The sequence below is a fragment of the Bos javanicus genome, chromosome 26 (genome assembly GCF_032452875.1).
Source record: "Bos javanicus breed banteng chromosome 26, ARS-OSU_banteng_1.0, whole genome shotgun sequence".
NCBI lineage: Eukaryota > Metazoa > Chordata > Mammalia > Artiodactyla > Bovidae > Bos > Bos javanicus.
The window spans coordinates 39,108,217-39,131,397 of record NC_083893.1 but is presented as its reverse complement, the minus strand read 5'-3'; the positions used below and the strand labels follow the sequence as shown (position 1 = coordinate 39,131,397).

The 23,181-nt window shown below is 37.8% G+C and overlaps 1 protein-coding gene across 10 annotated transcripts; it reads left to right on the top strand.

Annotated features, from left to right (window-relative positions):
- Window positions 1–212: 212 nt before the first annotated feature.
- Window positions 213–22,414, top strand: TIAL1 (TIA1 cytotoxic granule associated RNA binding protein like 1). 10 transcript variants are annotated; one of them, XM_061403646.1, is made up of 13 exons: window positions 213–846; window positions 2,993–3,043; window positions 7,547–7,643; window positions 13,037–13,186; window positions 13,427–13,481; window positions 13,637–13,724; window positions 15,609–15,684; window positions 17,322–17,430; window positions 17,756–17,851; window positions 17,970–18,054; window positions 18,268–18,391; window positions 18,581–18,639; window positions 18,734–18,801. In XM_061403646.1, the coding sequence occupies exons 1-12, from the start codon at window positions 815–817 to the stop codon at window positions 18,596–18,598; spliced, it is 981 nt and encodes a 326-aa protein (XP_061259630.1). In that variant the 5' UTR covers window positions 213–814; the 3' UTR covers window positions 18,599–18,639; window positions 18,734–18,801. The 10 variants fall into 10 exon arrangements, with proteins under 10 accessions (XP_061259630.1, XP_061259629.1, XP_061259622.1 ...); XM_061403638.1 differs by lacking the exon at window positions 18,581–18,639 and adding an exon at window positions 19,711–22,414 and having other exon boundaries at window positions 245–846; window positions 18,734–18,873; XM_061403640.1 differs by lacking the exon at window positions 18,581–18,639 and adding an exon at window positions 19,711–22,414 and having other exon boundaries at window positions 255–846; window positions 13,088–13,186; window positions 18,734–18,873.
- Window positions 22,415–23,181: the final 767 nt, after the last annotated feature.

The following is a 23,181-nucleotide window of genomic DNA, read 5'->3' as shown; positions in this document are numbered from 1 at the left end:
ATGGAGGCGGAGCGGCAGCTCCCGCAGAGCCAACAGAAGAGCTTTAAAATGCCAGGAGCAGTGCTAGGACAGCCCCCAGCGCGAGGCACTCTGGGACTTGTAGTCTACCTCCGAGACGGGGCTTTTCCCCCACCTCGTTTCCCCGCCTCTTACTGTAGCTTTTATTTCCCCCCCCCCCCGCTCCCCTCCCAGCACACCGACTTCCTGGTCGCCGCACGCCTCACAGACGACTACACTACCCAGAAGTCTCTTCTCCGCGTCCCAGCGCCCCGCTGGTGCCGGCCGTCTCCTTTGAACTACAGTTCCCAGAAGTCCTCTGGAGAAGTGATTCCCTCTCTCATTTCTAGGACCACAATTCACAGACACATCACCTTCCCGGAGGTTCTCTCTTTTTTCTTTTGACTCGAGCTGGCTGGGTTTCGCCGACCGGCCGGCGCACAGCGACGACGTGGTTCGCCGTGACACCGCACCGGGTTCCCTCAGCGGCCCGTCTTCCTCCCCTCTTAGCGATCCCCCTTGCAGGTCGTCGCCGCCGGCCTGAGCAGTGACCTGGCGGGCCGCGCCTGCGCTCTGCCCCATTTCCTGCCTGGCTGGTGGCGGCGGCCATTTTGTCCATCCTCCTCCTCCTCCTGCTCCTCCTGGTTGGAGCGCAGTGTCCGGAGCGGGCTGGGGGGAGAAAGCCCGAGAGCAGGGTTCGGTGCCTTTTCCTCTGTCCCCAACCGGTGCCCGGAGCCCCCCTCCCCTTCCTCCCCACCCCCTCCCCTCCCCGGCCCTGCCCTCCCCCTTGTCCCGGGATCGCTCCGTCGCACCCACCATGATGGAAGACGACGGGCAGCCCCGGACTCTGTGAGTACCCGAGACGGAGGGGGTACCAGGCGCTGGGAGACCGCCTGGCACCGCGGGACGCTGTGGGAGGGGAGCAGGAGTGCGGGGCCGAAGCTGGGACTTCTCGGTGGATCCTTGGCCGCGGTGGCGCGGACGCGAAGTGCATTCCTCATCTGTCCCTTTTTTCCTTGGAAGGGAAGCCCTCCCTTCCCCCCCAAATACAGTCACTTCCTGGGGTCCGGGGCTCGCTTCGACCTTTCCCTCTAGCTCCCTTCTTTGCACCCCCTTCCTAAGCTGGGTTTCTGCACGGCAGAGCCTGTCAGGCCCGGGAGAGCTCCTGCTCTCCGTCTGCTTTGGGAGCCCTGGGCTGGGCCGGGAGCTGCGGGTCCCCCCTCAACCCCCGCCCGACTATGGGGGCCGGGCCTGGTGGGGGTGGGCCTGGGGGTGGGATCGCAGCCACCTCCCACTGTGGGTCGCGAGGAATCGGCACTCGCGCCCTCCACGTCCCCGGCTCCAGTCGCTGCCGGCTCTTCTCCCTAAGTTGAACTCCCGGAGGAAGCCGGACGCTCGCCTGCAACTCTAGCCCCTACTCTGCCCCACGTGCCCGCGCCCACGCTGTCAGAAACACTCGCCCAGCGCCCGCTACTTTGAGAGTGAGAAAGGGATGCCTCTTGCCGCCGGAGCATCTTTTCCCTTCTTGGATGATGAAGTTTACTTTGAGCGCTACCTACGCTAAACTGACAACCAGTTGTTAAAACTGCTTTTGCTCTCATTGGTGTTATTTCCTCCTAATCTGTTTTTTGGGTCGAGACCTTCAGAGTTGGATAAATAGGGGTGTGTTTTGTTTTTTTTTTTTTAAATCGGCTCTTCGATGTGTGTCTTTTGAGCGCTCTTTCTTCGATCTTGCTGTTGCTCTTTATCTGAAGCCCAGCGTAATGAATGAATTTCATCTTCGAATTGCTTTTTCGAGTTTCCTTGCCTTTCTACTGAAGTAATGACTCAGCATTTGCATTCCTTTGCAAATAGTGTGGCACTCCTTTCTTTTTTTCCTGCCCTTTTTTTTTTTGGAAGTGTGAGTAATTCCTAGTTACATGTTTAAGTTGGGTACCTTGGGTTTTCCTAACGTTTCGAAGCTCAGCACACCTGCCTCCGGTGCAGGGAGTCAGCCAGGTCGCTGCTTTGTTTTCTCTTCCCTCTCTGCCTGGTATTGATAGGATCATAGTCCACTTGGCTCTACTTGGGGACATTACTTTGGGGGGAATAGACGAAGGTGGATCGGTACTCAGAAGTTTGACCAGTTTCTCTTCTGTACTCCTAGCAAGGAAAGTGTGTTCTGTCAAGAAGGTAGATATCTGTGTTCAATATTGGTACAAGTTTGGCTTCTTGTCTTGTTGGGAGGGGGGAGATTACACTTTTTTGTTCCTGTTTCTCTAATGTCTCCCTAAAGTATCCGCTATTCTTTCTGAGAATGTGAGGCCAGCTTAAGCACATCAAATGCTTGGATGAAAAGCCTGCTTAGGAGAAGTTTTCAGTGTGTGTTTTGTGCTGTCTTCTATTTCTGCTGTCTTTTCCCAGAAGAGAGAATTGGGACAAGCTTGAAATTTGTCCTCTTGACATCTGTTGAAGCCAAGACTTGGGATTTAGTTAGCAATGTGTTCTTGGAAGGAAGCATCTGGGAAGGCTGAATTTAGGCCTAGCAAGCATGTATTTAACAAAGAGAAAAGTTACATTGTATTTAAAACTCTGAAATGTCATCATTGCATCATAATAGCTTCTGAATAATTGGTAAATTCTTGAGGCACCTTTCACTTCCACTGTATCTGTTTCTTATGAAGAATTCCTGGTTTTTATCATGCGAAATAAAATGCTATTGCAGTAGCCTTAATTCATATAACTACTTTGCATCTGCCTTCTCTTCCATCTCTATCAGACCTTACTCCACAGACTAACTTGTCACTTAAGAATTCTTACCTCGACCTTCTCCAAACTCCTGTTCTTTCTCAGTATGTTTACAGCTGTCTAAAAATGTGACATGTATACATATAAGTACTGAAGCATCTTGAGCCTGGTTGTGCCTGCATGTCAGATGTCAGCACATGTTCGCTCTTCTTCCTTTTTCCTGCTCCCACTCTTCTCCATGGGAAGGTTTGTTGTTTTTTTTTTTTAGACAAGGACTGCTACATCTTCCTAGGTCTTACCCCTGCCTGGAACGTAAGAGGTACTCAACTATTTTACAATGATTTTACTTCTTTTCACTAAATTTAATATTAAGTCCGTTTTTTAAGAAATCCTGATTGATTTAAAATTATATATAGGCAGACATGGTCATACATGGTGTGGTCTGTTGATTTATATATATATATATGTATTAAACCTCAAACGTACAATTTTGAGATAAAAGCAAATGTTTCACAATTACATTTTTGTCAGATTTTAATAAAAGTAATGCATATTTTACGTATTCTTAAAAGGTTCTTTTAGATACGAGTAACATGATGAAAAATTTGAAGGTGATTTTAGAGATTGATATCTAGTAGGGGTTTTGTTTATTTATGGAGATCCTTCTTTTATTTTACATTGTGATCTTTGGTTTGGGCTTTAAAGTGGTTGGTATGTTTTAAAACATTGTACTCTTAACAAAGTTTATCTTAAACTGTTTCCTTAAAATGCCTGTGTGTTACTAGTGAGGTTTTTTTCCTGCAGACACACACAAGCTAAGACATATGGTTCTATCATCAGAAAACAATATGGTGTTTATAGCCTAGGTAGGTCTTTAAATATTCATTACCTACAGTATTACTAATTTATTTGATGGTATTTAAAGTGATATAGAATTGCTTTGATGTTGAGCCTAAAGTTTGTCATATAGTTGCTTTGAAGGTCTGTTTTCTGATGTTCTTTGTTCTCATTTGACATTTGCGGGAGGTGGGGGGAGCTAATATATATTGGGTAATTTGGGATCTAAAAAAACAAATGAGAAAAATTATGTGTAAAACTGGTGTTGGAAGTGAACTGCCCAACACCTGCCTTGTAGGATTCACATTTCAGATTTGTGTTGTGGGTAACTTTGAGTGCAGTGATTTGATCCATGGTATTTCTGAATCTGTTATACAGCATTAAATGGTAATTGTGCTCTACTGTAGCTTCATTTTCTTCATCTATTCGATGTACCACAATGAATAGGAATTGTGGATCTGGGGTTATACATGGTGTGCAGAGCCATCTTGTAGGCTGTTTTCTTCCTTATAGAGACTCAGTCAAAAGGAGGAAATAAACCATTGATTTAGGGTATAATCTGACCATCCAAGGGCAATAGCAGAAGTAAATACTATTAAATCCTATTATAAAATTGATTACTCTACCAAGGGTTTGGCTGTATTGGGCCTGAAATTAAATTAAGCCTCTCATTCAATTTAATCGTATTCTGTTTCTCTAAAATGTGTGTGTGTGTGTGCTGATATTCCTTATGTAGTTGGTCAGTTCACTTATAAGTCCTGTACCTTTCTTCTGCCCTGCCTCCTTCCTAAAATGAAATATTGATAAATTGATCAGTTCATTAGAGGCCCATTGAAGAATATTGTTGCAAAATCTTCTCTTACGTAAGAATTTGCAAGAACAAAACCAAAAATGTTACTTAGCCATAGCATCTTGTGTAAAATGCTGTTAATTTTGACCTTTGTAGGGCTAATCTTTTCAGAGTGAGAGCACAGTCAGCGATGGAAAGTGTGATTAGTCTTCTGAAAGGCATGGTGTTCTTAAAATTCTGCGCAGTTTGACATAGGAAGTAGTTTGGCAATGTGGACTTTTGCCTACTGTGAAACTGCCAAATTCTAGTCTCAAATTTGATTTTAACCCTGATGTTAGGGATAGACACCATTTTGCATTTTTAATGTGTTAATTCCTACAGTTCCTGTTCTTAGAAGACAAAATAGACCTAACGTATGCTTTTTCCCCACCTTGAGTTAAAAAATGTTTCAGAATTCCCTAAGTATTTTCTCTTTTAATTGTCGGGTACGAGCGTTTGAGCTATTTGTCTTATTCTGTTATTCTGTGTTCTTCAAGTAGAAATTTTATATTTAAATCCTTGGAATGTTAGAATATGTTGACTGCCTCATAACCAAAGCAGAAAGAAAGTGTAGAAATGACGTATAATTTAGAAGGAAAAAGGGTAATATTTCAGTATACTACCAAGACGTGATATTTTTGCCAGATCAAGCCTTGAATATTTTTGTTAGTATTTATTTTGGGACAGAAACTTTATGATAATGTCACGGTACTTAAGCTGTATAGTATAGTGTTTTAAAAGTTACAAGATATTTTTGTATTAAGTTGTATGGAGGATGAAGGCAACTGTCAATAAATGAATTACAGAACTCTGAGTGAAGGAAAAGGCAGTCTTGAGATTTGGGTATAATTTAGGTGAAATTATGTGTTGAATTGTATCCTTTTTATCCTGTCAGATTTAGATGTCTTACATGTGGTTATGGAAGGCCATTTTTATATTAGCTTCTGGAGTTTGCTGCTTTACCACTGAACTTTTAGTGAAAATATTTGAAAAATAGGAAACTTTAAAACTGGACTTTTTCTATTAAGTATTTCATGACATCCTAAAATTAACCTTTTGCTCTTTGTTGCTCGAAATGTAAATTAATATATCTAAATGTGCCTTTAGAAATTCTTCAGAATTTGTATTGATGAGAAATAGATGGACTTGAAATAAAGATCCTATGAAACAGGATGCCCATGCACCCTGGACTCCATTCAAGTAACATTGGAGTTTTTCCTGGAAAGATGTTTAAACACTCATACAAATTTAAAATTATTTAAATCATTTACAATTTGTTACATAAAAGCAATACTTTTTACTTTGTTACTAGTTAGCTTTGATAGGTGAAACTCCTGTTCTCTTAGAAATGAGCTGCTGCTGCTGCTGCTGGTGCTGCTAAGTCGCTTCAGTCGTGTCTGACTCTGTGCGACCCCATAGATGGCAGCCCACCAGGCTCCTCTGTCCCTGGGATTCTCCAGGCAAGAACACTGGAGTGGGTTGCCATTTCCTTCTCCAGTGCTTCAGTTGTGTCCGACTCTGTGCGACCCTATGGACAGCAGCCCTGTCCATAGGATTCTGTAGGCAAGAATACTGGAGTGGGTTGCCATTAACTTCTCCACTTAGAAATGAGCTAACTGTTACTATTTTAGGTTAGATGAGTTTTAACACTTCAGAGACCAAGGTTATAGCTAGGTCTACCTTGTATAAAAAATTCCAAGGATTCAGACTCACAAACCCCTATGGGTTTAAAAGAAAAAAGAAAGGAGACAGGTGATTGTCTGGCTAGCTCAAAAGTCTGTAACCTTTCACTACTGCTGGGAGTGTGTCCTGCACAGCCTACTCATGGGTCTGCTCTTTAAATGTAACAAAAAAGGTAACATAGTGGACCTCAACCAGTTGGTCACTTGTTTAGTCTTCCATTCAAGTAACATTGGACTTAGGTTTCATTTTTAGGGTGTGTTAAAGTTATTAGGACCCATTACGATGAAATTCTTAGGTAAACAAGAAAATTGCTGTTCATTCTTAATCAGATTTTCTTCTTTTACACTTAACCTTACCTTTCTCAGTCTTGTTTTCCCTTTCAGAGTGTCCCAACTTAAACTCTGGCAACTGTAGATGCAAGGCTTATATTGGTCTCAATACATCGTTTCCAGATGTTATATATTACAGTTAGGAAAATAAAGCTTGTTTTCCTTTCCAGAAGAAACAGTGTTTAATTTTTACAAATATTGTTTGGTTTATGAGGATCATAACAGATGTGAGTTTTAGGAATTATACACTGAGTACCGGAAAGACTTAAAAAGTTTATTCAGCTAAATTGAGATAGGTCCATGATACAAGGTGGTCATCTTTGAGTGGCAGTGTTCTTTTCTTTTAAACTTAACCTGTATATTAAATTTCTTAAACAATATATATATATTCAACTTGTAATTTTAAAAAGACAAATTTTTAGATATGTTATAGTCAAAAGTATGCCTGAATTTGTCTTTAATTTTTTCTGAATTTCTATTCAGAAAATCTTTATATTTGCTTTGTTATGTACATAAAGATGTATTTTGTTGATTCTGATGCATTTTAGGCGAGGAAATTTTGTTATTTTACTCTGCTCTCCTGAAACAAAATAATGAAGACATACCATCAATGACAGTCTTATTACCAAGACATAAAAAAATCCTTCAATCTCTTGTGTGTTTTGCTATAACTTTGATTCTGTTCTCTGTTCACGTAATTGCTTTGGTTGAGGGTCTGAGGTAAACTAACCTTATATCTGATACCCCTCTATGATTGGGTGTTTTAATGAGTCAATATTTATGGTACTGTGTGTGTTATACATTATTTTGAATTGTGTTTCACATCTAAACATTGTAGTTTTCTTGAGACTGGTTTAAATTATTATTTTTATTCTAACAGACGAGAAAATGATATATAGGCTTTGGGGTGCAAAATCACATTGATTTGCTCTTTATAAAGTCTTTTGAAGTGATACTTTAGTGCCCTAAGAAGTTATGCTTTCCTAGGTGAGAGTTAATCTTACACACAAAGAATCAGGCTTAATTGGAAAAATTTGATTGGAGAGAGGAAGTTGAAATGAAAGATGATGTGTAAATGATAATGCTTTAGAGTCAGAGCTGAAGGGAGATTGCTGATAGTTGTTTTTTTTCTCTTCCTATACAGATACGTAGGTAACCTCTCCAGAGATGTGACAGAAGTTCTTATTCTTCAGTTATTCAGTCAGATTGGACCCTGTAAAAGCTGTAAAATGATCACAGAGGTAAGAGCTTCCCCGATCCAGGTGCTGACAGTTAGCATAATGTTTAACATTTTGAGATACATGAGTTGATTTGTATCATTTTAAGCCTCAGGTTACTAGATGGAGAGATTAGTGTTTTTTGTGTTGACTTGTTTGCTTTGACTGACAAATTAGGTTTAGAAGTCGAGAGGACAAAGTGTCTGCCCTTATTTTCAAATAGTCCTTCATGATGCTGCTGTCTTCAGGTGGTTATAAAAAATTGTTAGAGCTTATCTCAAAATACTGAGAAACTAGGTGATATTTCATCTATTTACAGTAAGAGTGTTACACTTGAATTTCAGGGGGTGGTGTGTGCAGAACATTGGCTTATTATGACCATAGTGCCACACAGGCATCCTGAGCATTGTTAGTAAATGCTGCCTGAGCAGCTTGATGAAGGTAGGAGTCTGAATTGAATTGTTAATTTATTTTCCTTTTTTCCCCCTCAAAATCTTACTTTTTATACTTTGCTGGTCAGTGACTTGTGTTTCAGTTTATTCTCTTCTTCTTTTTTATTTGTTAACACTTCTTTTTTTTTGGACTATTCAGTTTGTGCCAGGTGCCATGGTAAGTGCTAGGGATACAGTGGTGAATAAAACAGTTCCTAGCCCTGTAGAATTTTCCAGTCTAATGAGGGAGACAGAGGCGTCAACAGGCACGAATGGTAATAGGATAGCAAATGCTGGGGAAGCTGGCGGTTTCCAGTGCTCTAGGAGCATATGGGTCCACATAGTCTCCAGTCAGGGGAGGGTTCTTGGAGGATTCAGAAAGGGTAGTGGAAACTGGCTAGATAGGAATCTGAGGAAGAAGGGAATCCAGGTAGAAGAATGTTGATCCAGCCCGGTAGACAGAGAGTGGGAGTTCTTGTGAGATTGAGAGAAAAATAAAAACCATAACATGGTTAAGTTTGGAATGGGATTCGTCTTCTGAGATGCCAGGAGATAAGGCAGGAGCATTCATCAGGGGCCAGAGCTGTGTTGAGGAGCTTGTGTGATGTCCTCAGATGGGAGAAACTGTTAAAACCTCTAAAGCAAAGTGGCCTTTTGGTCTCCTTTCCTACCTAACAGTAATTTTCTCTCTGTCTGGTGTATTACCTCTTCTTTCCTTCCTGTCTTTGATTATTACTCATTCTCTCTTTTCAGTCATCACACATTTCCTTTGTACTCGGCACCATTCAGAGTGTTGGGAACATCCTGCAGAGCTAGACCAGCAGGGTGCCCAAGAGTTCACATATTAATGAGAGTATTGTCAACAACAGTAAACTGTCGTGGAAAACCGTGAACGGTGATTCTGGATAGGGATAAGAGCTTTGAAGAGATGAAACAGTTCCGTGATGATGAGTGGAGTGTTGGTGCCGTGTAGCCTGGGTGGTGAGGGGAGGCGTCCTGCTGCCGTTGGTATCTGTTTTGTGAATGTAATAATAAAGGTTCATAAGGAGATGGGAACGGAAGTTGTCTAATTGAATGTTGAGGCTTTTTGGTTATGGTCTGTGATCCAGAAATCTCTCTCGTCAGTTGACTCAGCCAAATTTTAAAGGATCAAATGAGTCTTTTTCAGACTGTGGATGTTGGGTATGGGACCAGCCTGATAATGATTGCTGTCAGAAATCATCACCTCTTTGAGCTGAGATGGGAATAACAAGATGGTGCTGCCTACATTAAGACCTGGAGGCAGAGGGAACAGCCCATACAAAAGCCTTGAGTTGGTAGTTAGCTTGGGTGTTTGAGGAACCAAAGACCAGGGTGGCTGGAGCCTGCTGAATGATGGGAAATGAGTAGGCAGGCAGGGTTTGGAATCAGTAGGGCAGTACCGGCCATGACAGGGTGCTTGGATCTTATTGTGGTTGCACCCGGGGCTTTAGGTTGGGTGGTAAAGTATTCCTGTTTGATTTCGGGGGAGGGGCTGTGCTGGGTCTTCATTGCGGGGCTTGGATTTTCTCTAGTCTTATATGCATTTTAAAGGTGACTGGAAAATGACTGTTGTAGGGAGGATGGATTGTAGGGGGCAAGGGGCTGAAGGAGAAGGAAACTAGCTGTGTCTGTTTCACTAGTCAAGGTAAGAGATGCTGTGGGGGACTTGTTCTTTAGAGTGGTAGCCACAGAAGTAGAGGTAGATAAATTTGAGATGAATTTTGGACGCAGCGTCAATAGGACTGGATTGGCCATGGGACACAGGGAAATGAAGACATCAAGAAAACCCCCTAAGATTCTTGTTTGTGGTTGTGTGGGTGGTAATGCTGTTTATTTGCTAAAATGAACATGACTGAAGGGGGCACAGGATGGATGGGGAGTGGTGAGAATCACGCTCTGTGTTGGCAGTGTTAAATTTAAGATGTGTTTTAGACATATATCAATAAATGGACATTATATATGGGCAGTTGGATAAATATTTTGGAACTCTGGGGAGACCAGTGCTGATGATACTGGCTTGCAGTGATATTTGAAGCCATGGGACTGGATGAGATGTGGTTCGTAGAGCTAGAGATAGCGCTGAGAGAGGAGAGAGTAGGGGGGCCTAGGTGCGAGCCCTGGTGCATCTCAGCACTTGCCGTTCAGCCGCTAAGTCATGTCCGACTCTTTGTGATCCTGTGAACTGCAGCTTGCCAGGCTTTCCCCAACACTTAGTGACAGTGATAGTTTGAGTTAAGAGGGAAAAATGCCTTCAGAAAGATTTCCAGTGAGGAAATAGGAAAACCAAGAGCATATGGTCAATCTAGAGGAGAATATTTAGAAGAGGAGGAGAGTTGTCAACTGTGTTGAATTCTGCTTGAAAGTCAAGATGAGGAAGAAAAGGGATCACAGAGATGGCAGAGAGGTCATTGGTGAGCTCAGCACAAAATTTCCTTGCCGTGGTTGGGTTAGAAACTGACTGGAGTGTGTTTAGGAAAGAATGGAATGTGAGAAAGTGGAAAGTCACTAGAAAGTGTTTTGAGAAACATTTGTTGGTTGTTGTTGTTGTTTTTATTATTAACTTAAATGCACAATCAGCCACTTGAGGGTAGAAGGGTTTGAAGTGAACTTTCATAATTTATCCATGTTGTACAACTCCTACACTTGAACTTGTAAATAGTTTTAAAGTCTCATATTTCTCTGCTTTGATATTTATGTCATCCAACAAAAATTGGTGACAACATCAAGGTAAAGACACAGTCAGTTTTAAATTTTTTTCCCCTTTGGGTGCACAGCATGTGGTATGTTAGGGATCTAACCCGTGGCCTTGGAAGCATGGGTCTTAATCACTGGACCACCAGGGAAGCCCCCAGAGCGTCCCTTGGTAGTGGTGTAAATGGAACGCTTTCAAAGGCCATGAACTCCACTGCCGAGTATTGGTTTCCTTTCATCAGTTTCATTTCAGTGTGTGAGAAATCTCTTTCTTGCCCTTATGATGTTCTACTTTAGATATTTTATCTTAGACTGTAGCTGCTTTCCCTGTATACATGTGTGTATGTGTGTGCTCAGATGCTGTGTTGTGTCTGGCTTTTTGCCACCCCATGGACTGTAGCCTGCCAGGCTCCTCTGTCCATGGGAGTCTCCAGGCAAGGATACTGGAGTGGGTTGCCACGCCCTCCTCCAGGGGATCTTCCCAACCCAGGGATCAAACTTGAGTTTCTTAAGGGCTCTTCCATTGGCAGGCAGATTCTTTACCACTAGCGCCACCTGGGAAGCTCCACCTCCATATACTATAATAAGTGTACATTACCAATTCTAAGGCAAATGTTAAAATTTAATTTTAACATCTCTGACAGTGACAAAAAAAATCAATGGTGTCTTAAGTGAGATGAAATGCAGTGTGATACGAATATCTAAGTGTGTGTACACATGTATGTGCGTACATTGAATGGGATCTGACCTACTGCTAGTTAGAGAAATCTGCAGTCAGTATGCACAAGTAGACTAATTACCTGAAGCCTGTCACAGTTATACTCTACCATTGGATTCCTGTACATTTTACTAGTTATCCACGTTTTCCTTTGAGACCATCAGGAAAAGAGGTAGGATAAAGAGGAAAGCTGACTAGCACAGACTTAGCATCTTACTTGAGATCCTTTCTTCAATGAATGTTACTGGTAAATGTCACCTCTTTCACAAAAGGAATTTGAATGTGTGCTTCTCTTTGGAGCCTTTACCGGTTTCCTTTCTCTGCCTCGCAAGTACAACAGAGTTCACGTTCACGTGGCTACAGTAGGGTTTTGTGTGAGAGCCCACAGTTTTCTTGTCAGTATTAACGATTACACTTTTTTTCCCTCAAGGAAATGCCTTCTGGTTGCTTCACCACTATTGTTTTAGACGTCTTATTTTGGATTTTTCTTCTAAAACTTTCCTGGAATGAAAAACAGTGGTTGTTGAAAAGAGCTTTATTTTATCTGGTATTTTTAATCCCTTGTAAGTGCAACTGGAATTGCCATATTTTAAATATTATTTTTAGTGTATTTTACATTGAACAGTGATGAATATTTTTAGCCTACATAAAACATATTTGTACAATTGTATAGCTGTTCATTGTAGGTTGCTGTCTTACAAAAATTGATTTCCATTTTGGTTCATAAGTGATATAGTTGCTATAATTTAGGTACTTTCTTTTATATTGTTGTGTTTTTTTGTTATTGTTGATAATTTTATATTGTTGTTTATTTAATATTTATTGGTGTTGTATTAGACACTCTTATATTGGCATTTTCTGATGTAAAATCATAGCTTTGCCTTGGAATATTTTATTCAGACACATTTTCAGAAAACCTTTTCGTAATCACTAGTACATTTTTCTGGTCTTTGGAAGGCCAAATTCAAAGTGTATAGAATCTCCAATGCTTTCAAAGCTTTTGAAAGGGATTTCATTTCAACACTTGATTATAAATCTGAAATTTTTCAGTTTCCATTCTTATTCCTTCCTTATCCAGAGAAATATATCATCTTGTTTCATCATGTATAGTACTAATCCTAGTTTCGATCAGGAGTAAAGTTTGTAAAGTTGGTTCATTTCTGTATTTTTTTATAGTCATGGGATACAGTTTATGAAGGATTATGATGCTTAAATAGAGTTCATCCCTTTGAAAATAATGTTGGGAGAGGAGAGCAGTGGTAAGGCGTGGTCCTCATCTCTCAGATCTGAGCTTGTTTTGTTTAGTATAAACTTCTGTTTTATATTTAACATTTCACCAGAATCCTATATTTTTATTTAATACTGATAGTCATGATTCTCTACTGCTTTGTAGTTCTGCTTGAGTACAACAATATTCTGAGGTACAAAGCCAAGTATAGGTGTAAATCTTATAAAGTGTTCGGCTTTGTAAAGTGTTAGGCTTTCATAAGCTTATACAGTCTCACCTCGTACATTCCTAGCTATCAGTAATGTTTTTTCCTGGATTTTCTTCTCAGCAACCCGACAGCAGAAGGGTCAACTCTTCTGTTGGGTTTTCTGTTTTGCAGCATACAAGCAATGACCCATATTGCTTTGTGGAATTTTATGAGCACAGAGATGCAGCTGCTGCGTTAGCTGCTATGAATGGGAGAAAAATTTTGGGAAAGGTAAGATCATAAATGATGGCACCTTATGAGTATATCTATCTGCATGTCAGATTAGTTTGTGTTCTTTCTTAGCAAGTTTTTAAACAAATACTCAGCTCTGCCAAGTGATGGTTTTGTTTTCTTCAGCTTAGTGCTTTTACCAAAATTCATTCTGCTTGATAAATGATTTAATAAGTGGTAAGTGGTATGAATCATAATGACATGCCTAATAATTTTATGAAATATAATCTTTATTTTTAGGAGGTCAAAGTAAACTGGGCAACAACACCAAGTAGCCAGAAAAAAGATACTTCCAGTAAGTACTCCTGCTGCATTTTACGGAAGAGTTCTGAAATTACCCTGGCAGCATTACCAGCTCACACAGGGCTTTGTCTTCCTTTTAGCGTTGCCTAAAAAAAGGTTTAGTCCCTGACTTCTTAAATATTTGATTACTAAATGCTTTGATTTCAGATCATTTCCACGTGTTTGTTGGAGATTTGAGTCCAGAAATCACAACAGAAGATATCAAATCAGCATTTGCCCCCTTTGGTAAAATATCGTAAGTATCATAATCAATACTATATTCAATAGCAATAGGCAAAAGTGTATATGATGAACTTGTATCAGAGTTAAGAGTTTCTTTCCCTAGTTAGTGTGATTTTTTTTGTTTGTTGTTTGTTTGGTTTTTTTGATTAGTAGATGTTGTTGAAAATGTTAATGTCATTTCAATGTTTTGGGGTCTTGTTTTCATCTAATCCTGTGTATAACATGTGAAAAAATTTTAAGTGATTCTATTTGTTATCTTTAAAGCAGATGTTTGGGTGGTAATGCCTATTATAAAGTCTAGCTTTTGTCAAGTGTTTTCAAAATTTGGTTGTTAAAGATACTGGTTAACCAAAATTAAATGTGATTTGCGTTGTGTATTAAACTTTTATAGAAGGAATTTGTAAGTGGGGAAAAGTAGGGAAATCCTTGGGTATATTGTGAAATTAGAAATGTATATGTTATTATAATGATAAATGTGTTTTGATATTTTAGCTGAAAAGTAGCACTATTACAGTATGAAAATGTTTCAATGTCTGAGCCATAAATGTGGGATTAATTAGTAGATTATGGTGTTTGATTCTGCTAGTTAGGGCCAAATTGTGGTTTATTTATTTTTTTAAACAAAGTTTATGCTCAGATTTTACTGTATTGTTACTTGATCTAATATATTGGAAAATTAAAAGTGGTTACAAGTTCTGTAAAATGTTTATCACAATTTATCTAGTTAAAATCACATTATTTTATGTATTTATTTCCTGTAGATTTAAGTTAAATGTTTTAGTACTTTACAAAAATATGTTTCACCTAAGAACAACAATATTTCTCTCTACAGTTTGTTGTTCTGTAGATTTTATTTGATAGATGTAATTCTTAATTTTCTATTTTGATATTTGCTTTGCTTTTTAATCTCTAATAAATGTGGTAAGTAGTACTGTTTTAAAAATCAGTGTAAAAAATAATACAGGTTGCTGTTTTTCAATCTTTATTTATACCTGAGACCTGCAGTTTTTCTAAAGTCCAAGTCACAATTAAAAGTAATAGCATTCTGGTTATTTTGCAGAATTGCTCATAAGAATGGACAGGATCTTGAAGGCTAACTGCAAGGAACTGTGCACACTGGAACTCAGTTGTAGATTTTTTTCTCATTTCTATTTATTATTATTATACATTATTTATATATACATATTTTAGTATTTACATTTTAACATTCTATATTCAGTGGAGTTCTATATTTCCAATCATTTTAACTTACTCACTAAAATTTCTGTGTAAATCTGTTGTTTTCGTACTGGTGTGCTTAGCATTGTTGTTAGTTTTTTATTCTCCTTTCTTAAATTTCTGAAAATGTCAATTTTTCAAAATTTACAGCTGCCCAAACTCCAAAATGATGGTAGAGAATTGACCAAGAAAAATAAAGAAATCTGTTAACAGGCCATGTATGCCTTTTTAATTCCTATTTTTTCCTCTTTTTCAATTTTTTAATATTTCATATATTTTGTATCACTAGGCAGAAAACATTTAACTATTTAGAGTTTGCATGGTAAAGTAGTTAGCATTGTTACAGTAATTTATAGAACCAGTAAACCTTAGCGGACACTAGCCGATAGAATATTAGCAAAGGAAACTATTGTTCCTATTAATCTTCAGATTTGAGCATTTAGTTTAGAAAGCACAGGCTATTTGATTAGGTTGCATGTTTATTACATGTTTTTGTCCTACTGCTTTTTTCTAACAGGTAAAGAAGCGTTAGGGAGAGTTCAGGAATGGCTGTAGTTAATTAGGGCTAACTGAAATTTTATTTAAAAAAATGCTCACAATACAGTGTGTGTGGTTCCTTTTAGTTTTTATTTTGAGGATGACTCTCACTTCCCTCATTTAGCTGTGCTTCTTTTCACAGGGATGCCCGAGTAGTTAAAGACATGGCAACTGGAAAATCCAAAGGCTATGGCTTTGTGTCTTTTTATAATAAACTGGTACGTTCTTTCGGCTCAATTTGAATTTAATACAAAATTCAGTCATCAGTAAATGTTTTTGGATGTTAACAAACACTATGATTGTGTGATTTTGTTTGTTTGAGTAATAGAGCATAGTTCTTTTTTTTTTTTTTCCATAAGCTTGGAAATAAATGGGAAAAGATAGGCTGGTTATAAGGTGATGATAAGGGAGAATATTGAAGTTTGCAGTTGTGACTTGGTATGGGTAAGATGTGTTAGAAATAAAACTCAAAATTAGGACGCATGAGCTAACCTCAGAATTTGGAGGGAAGGTAAATTATATTTGTCTTAACCATGAAAATCTCAATTTTAACTTTTTAATTATATTATCTGTATTTTTGTAGCTGGGATGGTAATGACTACAGCAAGTTATGTAAATGAAATTTTAGGCAATTCATATTGATTTTTGCATGTATTTAAGAAAAAGGCACCAAATATCTAAGCATTTGCATTAACTGTAACATCAGATAATATAATGGGCTTTGATATTAACATTTTGGAACAGTTTCAACACTAAATTGCACGTTCTGTTGAAGCAGGAAGATAAAGGGACGAGCGTTGTAGTTTTTTTGGCTGTTCTGAGTCTTAGTTGTGGTGCGTGTGATTCCTAGTTTTCCCTGTGCGTGCAGGCTCTTTAGTTAGAGGCATGCAGGATCTAGTTCCCTGACCAGGGGTTGGCCCCAGGCCCCCTGCAATGGGAGCCCGGAATCCCAGGCACTGGGCCACGAGGGAAGGCCTTGGAGTCACGTTGTGTTTCCGATTAGATTCTTTGCAAATGCACATTAACCTCTATAATCTAAACTCACTTTTTGGGGAACTCCCTGGCGTTCCAGTGATTAGGACTCTGCAGTTCCATTGCAGAGCGTATGGACTCGATCTCTGGTTGGGGACCTAAGATCTTGCATGCCATGTGGCATGGCCAAAAAGAAGGTTTTTTTTAAAACATTCTAAATCAACGCAGAAGCTTTTTGTCTTAAGCTTTAAATCTTGTGTCATAGTCATGTGTGTATGCATATGTGCTAAGTCACTTCAGTCGTGTCCAACTCTTTGTGATCCCAGGGACTATAGCCCACCAGGATTCTCTGTCCATGGGATTCTCCAGGCAAGAATACTGGAGTGGGTTGCTATGTCCTCCTCCAAGGGATCTTCCTGACCCAGAGATCAAACCCTTCTCTCTTAGTCTCCTGCATTGGCAGGCAGGTTCTTTACCACTACATCACCTGGGAAGCCCTGTCATAATCATAATCCATTGCTATTAAAATGTAGATTTGGTAAGGGATAAGATGATTTAGACCATAATATCAAGAGTTTTTAGATACTCTACAGTAAATGTTATGTTACAGATCAACAAGATATTTAAAAACAACTGTGTCCCTTTTCTTGGTTATAAGTGGGATTGTGATTTTTCTCCTTGCATGTTTGAATTATAAATTTCCCTTGATGCTTAAATGCTGTTCCTAGTATCTTAAAATGTATAAATAAACATTGCTGTAATGAGTCACTTACTGATAAGATTTTTGTATCCAGAAATGCCAACATTTTATTTCATCTTAGTGAGTCTTGTGTACCATTATTTTCTGTGTTGGTAATCGCTCTTTTCCTTATTTCCTTCACAGGATGCAGAAAATGCAATTGTGCATATGGGAGGGCAGTGGTTGGGTGGCCGTCAGATCAGAACCAATTGGGCCACACGTAAACCACCTGCACCTAAAAGTACACAAGAAAGTAAGCTGCGTCTGCTTTTGTGTTTTTAACGGCACTTCACAGAATCGTCTATTCGTATAGTCTTCATTTCTTAAAATTTAACTTTGTTAGCATTGTAAGACTCATTTAATTTTCCATATATTTATCTGAAAATAACTGGGCTTTGATGTAAGTATATTTGAAGCTGTGAACCAGCTCGGTTCATAGGTCAAATCAATAGTGTCAAGGAGAAAAAAGTTCTGTTTCTCCCCACAGTGAGGCATATCTCATATCTTTATAGTATTAAGTAACCCATTTTATAATGCTGTATAACCGTCAACACTTTTTTCTTTCTTTCTACATACAGATAACACTAAGCAGTTGAGATTTGAAGATGTAGTAAACCAGTCAAGTCCAAAAAACTGTACTGTGTACTGTGGAGGAATTGCTTCTGGCTTAACAGGTATAGTGAATCTTTTTTCCTAGTTCCCTTCTCTGTGGAGCTTCATCATCATTAGTAGTAATTTCTTGATAACATGAACCTTAAATATTTTTACATTTTTTGTATGTTTATTTTTCAGATCAGCTTATGAGGCAGACCTTCTCACCATTTGGGCAAATTATGGAAATCAGAGTTTTTCCAGAAAAGGGCTATTCATTTGTCAGGTATAATTCTACCTTACATGTGATCCATTCCCTTCAGTTATATTATTTGATCCCCTCAAGTATGTGTTTGTTAATTTAGTACTTCTTTGCAATATAGAACTTTAAACTGCCTACATGATGTGCTTTAGGAAAATACCAAGTTGATAGGTTTAAGCTAAGGGGTTTCTGTATTACTAAGTTTTTTTAAAAAAAACCTCCTTCTCTTCCTCTCAGATTTTCTACCCACGAAAGTGCGGCTCATGCCATTGTTTCGGTGAATGGTACTACAATTGAAGGACATGTTGTTAAATGCTATTGGGGTAAAGAATCTCCTGATATGACTAAAAACTTTCAACAGGTAATTCGATTTTTCGTAGCACTTTTTAAGGTTTCCATCTTACATATCTACATAAGAGCTTTAGAAAGTCTGTAAAAGAAAGCAAACAAAAAATAAAGCATATAGCTGCTTTCAGTTGATTTTATTAATGCTATTTCAAAAGTGATTATTTTACGGTATTAACTGAATCTTAATACTTTCTTTTCACAGGTGTCACCACCCCAATAAACTTAGACAATGATAAATAACAGAGTCCTATTCACATAAGGGTGCTTACTTAGTTTTTCTCTTCCTTGTCTCCCACTTTCTTCAAATACTGTGTTTCTTACTCATTTCCTAAAACAGTAATTTGCTTTTTCCTAGGTTGACTATAGTCAGTGGGGCCAGTGGAGCCAAGTTTATGGAAACCCACAACAGTATGGACAGTATATGGCAAATGGGTGGCAAGTACCGCCTTATGGAGTATACGGGCAGCCATGGAATCAACAAGGATTTGGAGTAGAGTAAGTTGTTTGAGTTTTTCCAGTGTAGAAACAGATGAAGTTCCAGCAAAAGGAATCTAAAAGTATGTTTTACTGGGGAGAATCTTTGTAAATTAAATACATTGAACTATGTGGTATTATAAACATTGTAGAAGCCTTATGAAAAATGCTAAAACTTTGCTTTTTATAATCTAGGTGGAAAGGGAGGTTGGGATAGCATTTGATGTGTCCTACTCACTCTGTGAGCAGTTGGTAGAGTTTGACTTATATTTCTAATACACCATTTTGTCTACTTATTTACTTTTGTATGGAAAAGATCTTTTGTCTTATTTATGTTCAGAAATTTAATGCTTCATGCCTATTACCTTGTGTGAGAAGTCTCCCAAGATTTATCTAATACAAAGCAGCTTACCCTTTTTGTTTTATGGGTCAATTGCGTTGTTCCTTATACTTTTTCCCCCTGGGCCAGCCTAGATCTTTATTCTCAGCAGTTGCTCCTCCCCCTTCCAGTGTAAACATGTGTTTTTTAAATTGCTTATAAATTGATACACGTATTTACTATGTGTGCAGTATTTGGAGGGTAGATGTGTTGAATCATTTGTTATTTTTTTTTTTAAAATCAGCTTTTAGATATTTATCAGACAACATTATGTTGTCTAAACAAAAATTTAAGACAATATTAAAACATTTTGCATATATGGCTAGATATGTAACATTTATTACTTTGCTCTTTGTTGTAAGTATCTTGATTTCTTGTCTATTCTGTGATTAGGCTCTGCTTGATTTCTGTGTAAATGTATAGATGATTTTTTTATTTGTGTTGGCTGAAGTTTTTTCTTTTTCTTTCTTTCTTCCAAGTCAATCACCTTCAGCTGCTTGGATGGGTGGATTTGGTGCTCAGCCTCCCCAAGGACAAGCCCCTCCCCCTGTAATACCTCCTCCCAACCAAGCTGGATATGGCATGGCCAGTTACCAAACACAGTGAGCGGGGACTCTAAACAAAATGTAATTCATGATAGCTTCAATTTCCTTGTGACACTCTGAAGACATGAAAGTAGACATCGGAAAATGAAAATATTTATTTTAAAAATTGAAATGTTTGGAACCTTTAGCACAGCTTTGCTTTGGTGAAGGACACATGTCTTCTAGTTCTGCCTTTTTAAGTTTTTGTTCATGATGGATATGAACATGATTTTTCTTTGTGTATAAAAACTAAAATAAAGTGAATAAAAAATTCTGACTACAAATTTTGATATAATAGGAGAAATGGGTAATACATTTTGATTCTTAGATACTATTCCATTTTTATCTTGCTGTTCAGTATTTTAACTCACTGTGTTTTTAAAAGAGCAAAAAAGGGAGGATCGTGAAAAACTGGGAATCACATATAAGTTCATCCTGAATTTTGATACTCCCCTCCCCTCCCCCGAGGTGGACCACATTCGAAGTCAGCAGGAAAAAAAAAGTGATATTGAGAAGAAATGCATGATTTTGGAGTCGCTTTGGAGGAAATACTTTCTCTGTGCCTAAAGAAACTGAAACCAGACTGATAAAAGAAATTTTGTAACCTAAATAAGGAACAGCATTGTCTGACTTGAGCAAATGTTGGTGGTCCACATTAAGACATATTTTTAAAACTTTAAAAAGTGTTCATAATTAAAACTGTAGTAAACTACATTTCATTTTGGGGGGGAAAATCCCAAGTATGGTGTTTGTATTAAAGTCAGGCATACCTATGCTTTTACATGAACTTTAAATGATATACATTGTAAATATTGAATACAGTGTTTTAAAAGCATGCTTCAACATAGAAGTAGCAACAATGTAATTATTTGAAGTAACACTTAACACACTCCACTGCATTGAATGCAGTGGATGAATAAGAATGTTTAAGACTGACGTTTCCAAGGTTGGCTACTATGTAAGATTAAAATTATACAAATGACAGAAAAAGCCTTAATTTTAATTTCATACAAATCTGATGCATTAGTACATTTTAAAATGTCATTGGAAATTAGATTTTTTTTTTCTTTTTTCTCTTTTTGCTTTACATCATCTGGTATGTAAATACCTTGATTAAAACCTTGTAAGCCTATTTCAAGGTTCCTATAAGTTGTATAGTACAAGCGTTTTTAAAAAATCTTGGGGTGTTTTTTAAAATTAGATATATTTTGCCCAAGAATTTTTTTAACAAGATTGTTAAAACATCTTATTTAGACAGTTTGATGTACCAATTTATAATTGGATATTCAGCTTAAATAGTACACAGAGTTGTGACTTTTATTTTTAATTAATTTTTTCCTTGTGGGTAGTGTGCATGGGATGACAAGTCTGAACAGAACCTGAGCTGTATGAGTGCAGAGTTTGTAAATGATTTGATTGGGTAAGATTAACACTTGATTCTGAGGTATTTTTCAGGCCATGTGCATAAAATCTGCCTCAAATTTCTATCATAACAGGAATGTAAAAGAAAAATTCTATTTGAATTCTAACAGCTAGGGGGTGCAAATGTTTAGGCAGTGTATTTGAAATATTTTGAAGTCTGGGCACCAAAATGAAAAAAAAACTCTTTACAGTTATACTATAAGATACAGTTAGCACCCACAAATTACTGGTTTTTAAACTTTTGAAGTCTTATAATTAGCTTTAAAATAATGGTTTTGTAAATTGGTCTCCACAGTAATTTTGGTATTTTCCTTCTTCCCCCATTTAGAAATTTATTAAATATGAAAATTTACAGAGTCTGAAGTTGTTCGTCTTCAGGCCAAATTTTTTATGGGACTTTAGTTTTAACCACAGTACTCATTTATTACATTCATCTATTATAAAATTTACCCTTATTTCTTTTGTTCATGGTTAGTATCTTTGGGGGATGTTATGGAAAATTTACTTTATATTTTATAAGGAAACACTCAAATTATTCAATTATGCCTCCTAGTTAAATTTTTCTTAAATATATGTGAAACTTGAACTAAACTCTCAGTTTGCCTTTTTTGGTCTGCCAGTAAATTAAGTAGCTTGTTGCAACACCAGACTAGTAAATACTGCATAGTAAACATGTGACTGAAGTCTTTTCATCTTAATCTGAAAGAACAAGATTATGTGCTCAGTTCAGTTAATGGAAATTATTAATATTTCTTATTAAATGGTTTTTAAAATATAAAGCTACTTATCCAAATGAAATGTACCATTTTAAAATACAACTATCAAGCTAACACAGACTCAAGACTATTTTATAACACAGAGTGAAGTCAGTGCTATCTTGATCCAATTTAAGCCTAAGAATCGTTGCCTTTTCCATGTTCATTAAAAACAGCAGCAAAGATTCTTTGGCAGCAAGAAAATGTTTATTTCATAATCACTTTGAGATTTATTTTTGGTGATGTGTTTCTGACTGCCACCTTTGCTCTGATCTCTCTACTAGTATTTCCCCTCATGCCATTACCACTTGATTTTCATGTCTGCTGGCAGTGAGAGGCTGAAATGACTGGCCAACTTAAGCCAAAGCTGTAAACAACAGTTGAAGTTAAGTCTTTCAATAAAGACTAGACTATATGAGTGACTTTTTCTTATTGTCGTTTATTACATAATTATCCTTCCAGGCTGCCATGAAATAGGAAATTCCATTTTGTTTTATGTTATTAGTTAAGGTATATGAAGTTTACCTGTATTCAGGACCTATTTCTGTGTTCTGTATAAGTGATAAACATCCATATGCTTTGCTGGATTAAAATTTAATTTCTGGATATGGAGGAGTAGAAATTTGCATCCTTCTAAAACTGTATGTTCTGTTGAATATTCAGTCGCTCAGTCATGTCCAACTCTTTGTGACCCCATGGACTGCAGCATGCTAGGCTTCCCTGTCCATCACCAACTCCTGGAGCTTGCTCAAACTAATTTCCATCGAGTTGGTGATGCCATCCAGCCATCTCTGTTGAATATTAATATAGTAAAATCTCATTAGAGTCCACAAGTAATGGGAACCGTAAGTTTACCATTTCTGGATTGATCTTTGGTAGTGCTATTAGTAAAGATTATGCTCAATAAACAGAAAAAGCAGAAAAAGAATTTAGTAAATTGTCTAAACACCTTTCTAACAGGTGTGCCCAAATTATATCTTACCTATTCGTTGAAAAATCAGCATTTGGGCTTCCACTTAATACATTATAAACATTGAATTTGCATTTTTGTATGTATTGAAAAGATACAGAAATGATTTAGACTTTTACTATTTATATAAAGCCTTCAGAGGTTCAAATGAGTGGGTTTTGTTAAATAAGAATTCTGTGTGTAGTAATAAAATGTCTTACTTAGACTATGTTCAGATAG